The 3,653-nt window shown below is 50.5% G+C and overlaps 1 protein-coding gene across 1 annotated transcript; it reads right to left on the bottom strand.

The window, feature by feature from the left end:
• Positions 1 to 794: 794 nt before the first annotated feature.
• On the bottom strand, positions 795 to 3,387 carry LOC145412860 (uncharacterized). The gene is made up of 3 exons (XM_080282663.1): positions 2,695 to 3,387; positions 1,757 to 2,058; positions 795 to 1,605 (listed from the first exon to the last, which is right to left on the bottom strand). The coding sequence occupies exons 1-3, from the start codon at positions 3,385 to 3,387 to the stop codon at positions 795 to 797; spliced, it is 1,806 nt and encodes a 601-aa protein (XP_080138789.1).
• Positions 3,388 to 3,653: the final 266 nt, after the last annotated feature.

Consider the following 3,653-nt stretch of genomic DNA (forward strand, 5'->3'; position numbering starts at 1 on the left):
AGTATTAGCATATTTATGAATCGCGTGTAATTAAGTGATTTACTCGCGGATAGATAGATAGATGGACAGAGAGACAGACAGATGCCGATATAGATATACAGATATCCTCAGGTATATAGACATCCACAGGAATGTGGTAGAAGTGCGTCTGAAAACAATGGAAAGGCATTTTTTCCAGTACAATCAACCTGATGCTTAGGATTAACAGAGCTAACACAACAAACGGCTATGGGTTTGTGTTGCCCGTGTGAATGTTTTCGGGATAATAAAGTAACCTAGCATGTACATCTATATACTCAATAAATACACTATAATATTCTTGTCTGTATTATTAATACATCCATTATATTCCGAGTCAAAGACTTTTATCACTGGAATGAATCTTTGTCTCAAAATACATTATATGGGACACTATTCACCAGCCTCATGTTATCAATGGTGAAGGATGCTCATGCACAATGTAATTATTTAAGATTAACTTAGTGTCACGTGGAAGGCTTATATATTCCCGATTCATAATCTAAACATAGTCTACCCCGTAACCGTTCTCTTATATCCCGTTCTACCTTATCTCGCTTGTGCACTAGATGGCGTGAAGGTAATGGCCTCGCAGTTTTAACGTTGAGTCGTTACTCCGCATCTTTTCTCCTCTGTGCACGCCACCACTCCTAAAGTCCCGGATGTTGCCCGGCTTGTAGTTGTTGTTTAGACTGGTCCCCCCTGACATCAGGGAGGGAGGACACGGGCAGACAAAGCCCGTCAGAGTAAAAGTCTATATGTGAAGGCGGTAAAAGCTAGCGAGGGGGTTGGTAGGAGGAGACAACGTCTAGTAGAACAGATGCAGATGCATGTGCAACTATAGCTGCAGCAGTGTCATAATCTTCCACTCTCCTGAGTAGATGTCTACCCAGGCTGAAGCGAACACGGGAAGTAGCAGGGCAATGTAGGATATAATGAAGCAGTGGCCAGTCACTGTAGGTAAGGCAGTGCGAGTATGGCTCCAGATCTGTACCTGCCATCTGGCTGCAACAAGGAAACCCCATACACAAGCGGCGAATCCGGTTAGTAAGGTAGTTCGGGGTGCCTGATGGAACGGAAAGGGGCATATACGAAGTTGCAGCAGCGTACCAGGTGGCAGAACGGGAGCCCTCGCACACTTGGAACTCATGCTCCTCATGTGAAAGGCATCCAGTATTTATCACCCTTCTCATGACACAGGAGAGGCTTGGTCGCAAAGGAAAAGAGACATAAGGAAGAGTTGAGGCAGTGCGAGCAAAAATATCTGCATACTTATTACCAGCAATGCCAACGTGGCCAGGTAGCCAGTTGAGAAAGATTTTGCCCCCTCGCCGAGCAACAGAGGTAGCTGTAGCAATAATGGAGGTAAGCAGGTGCACATTGTCAGTAAAACGGTGCGCTTGAAGTCTGTGGAAAGACGAGAGTGAGTCCATGTGGATAACGACCCACCCATGGCCAAGACAGTCAGCATGCCTAAGAGCACCAAGAATGGCGACTAGCTCTGTCTCATAGGAGGAAACGCCAAATGTAACATGCCACGACTTGACCCACCGGCCACTGACAAAGGCAGCACTGACTGACCCATCACTGTAATACACCACAGCCCCAGGAGATTGGAGAGCAGCCACCCTGTGCAGTCCATCCTGGTGGAGTACGGCAGGAAGAGAGGCATTGGAACACTGCAGCAGGCACAATACACTGAATCACAGGTGGTAGCCAAGGAGGAGCAGGGGCATACCCAGAGCCAGGTAAATCAGGACCACCCTGAATGGCATCAGTGACACCAAGCCAACGAACAATGTCAGCAGCACGGAGTATCCAATCACCCCCAGGGTGTGGATCTGGGGGCCGGCCAAGGGTAGACTGGAGTGCAGACACACGTAGGTGGGGCCGTTGCCTGCAAAGCTGTGTAACGACGGCTGTAGTACGTGCCCATATGCGGTGCTGCAGGGAAGGAAAGCCGCTCTCAGCCCATAGGTTGACTAGGCGTGTCCAAGGAGGTGCACCAAGCATCACCCACAGAGCAGTATTTTGCGCGACCTCCAAAGATTGACAGAGTGACTCAGAGATTGCAATAAGACATACAGCACTGTAGTCAACTACAGAGCAGATTGCATGCACATAAAAGGCTCCTAGGACGCAGTACGAGGCACCCAGGCTGTGGCTAGAAAGGGCTTTCAGGGCTGAGATTCAGGTAGAAGCTCGTTCACTTAGGTAACGGACATGGCTGGCAAATGTCAGACGGCTGTCGAACCATACGCCCAGGTATTGGTGACAGCGAACAAGGCCAAGCTGATGTCCCCCAATAAGGAGGGGACGGTCAGGGTGTCAAAGACCAAAAGGCAGACATTTTGTCTTATCAAAATTTATTTTAAGGCCCAGTTCACAACACTTGGCATGAAGGGGGAGAGAGCAGATGGTGCCTGGGTGTAACAGTCCTGCCATGAGAAGACCAGCTCTAAGTCACTGGCATAACAGAACAAAGTAACACCGCAACCATAGTTGACTATGAGCAGACCTTTGACCAGCCCATTAAATAGCAGTAGACTAAGCACACTGCCCTGCTGGGTGCCGTTGACATGCGGGTAAGGGTGGGATAGTTGGCCCTGGAAATGGACACAAGCAGGACGGCCTAGGAAGAAGTTCCTCAACCCAAGTAAGAAGTCTACCACCCACACCCTTCGCTGCAAGGGCTGCCAGGATTGCATCTGGGTTGGCAAGCTTGAACGCCTTCTCAAGATCGAGGAAGACAGCCATACCACGACCACTTCTCAGCTCACCTAGAGAGGAGGCCAAGCAATACTGAGCACTCCTGCCAGGGAGGTAGGCAAAAATTCTCCAGTGGAGCTGGCCCAGCCTCCAGGCGAGATGGGAGAGGACAAGCCTCTCAGCAGTCTTAGCCATGCAGCTGAGGAGTGAGATAGGCCTCATGGCAGCTGGATCACGTGGTTTAGAGATGGGATGAATAATGGCTGTCGTCCACAATCTCAGGAGATGCCCCTCAAGCCATGACTGATTCAAAAGGTCAAGGATACGAGCCATCCCTCCCTGGCCAGTGCAAGCCAGGAAGGAGTAGACAAGTCCATTTGAACCTGGAGCTGTATCCTTCCTGTGGCTCAAAGCCCGATCGAGTTCCCCCACAGTGAAGAGGTGGTCGGCAACATCAGGACGAGAGCAAGAAGCCTCAACAGAGTCCCTGTGAGGGCCTGCAAGGCGAACTTGCAAGTCACTGACAGACTGCGGAAGGTTTGTGGATACAGTTCTGATAGCAATGTGGGCAGCAAGGTGGTTCGCCTCGCCAGCTGGGTCAGGGTGGGATGGTGGTCCTGCTGGCTGGGGAGAAGAGATGGACTTTATCTTAGCCCACATCTCCCTAAGGGTAGAGGTGGAGCCGAGGGACTGACATTTTATCTAAGCCTCGTCCCGGATGCGGTGTTTTTCCCAAGAAATATGTCGGGCCACTGCAGCCAGGTATTTCCAGGTTGAAGAGGAAGGCCTCCGAAGGTAGGTCTTGCGGGCCAAGTTCAGCCGATGATTGAGCTCTCGGACCCTTTCGTCAAAGTACCAATGGTCCTTGACGAAAACCGCGGGGTGCTTGGTGAAGGGAATACTGGCAGCAGCAGCATGACATAAGG

Source organism: Coenobita brevimanus, chromosome 12 (assembly GCF_032717465.1).
Source record: "Coenobita brevimanus isolate Jiangsu-jjx chromosome 12, ASM3271746v2, whole genome shotgun sequence".
In the NCBI taxonomy this organism is placed as follows: domain Eukaryota; kingdom Metazoa; phylum Arthropoda; class Malacostraca; order Decapoda; family Coenobitidae; genus Coenobita; species Coenobita brevimanus.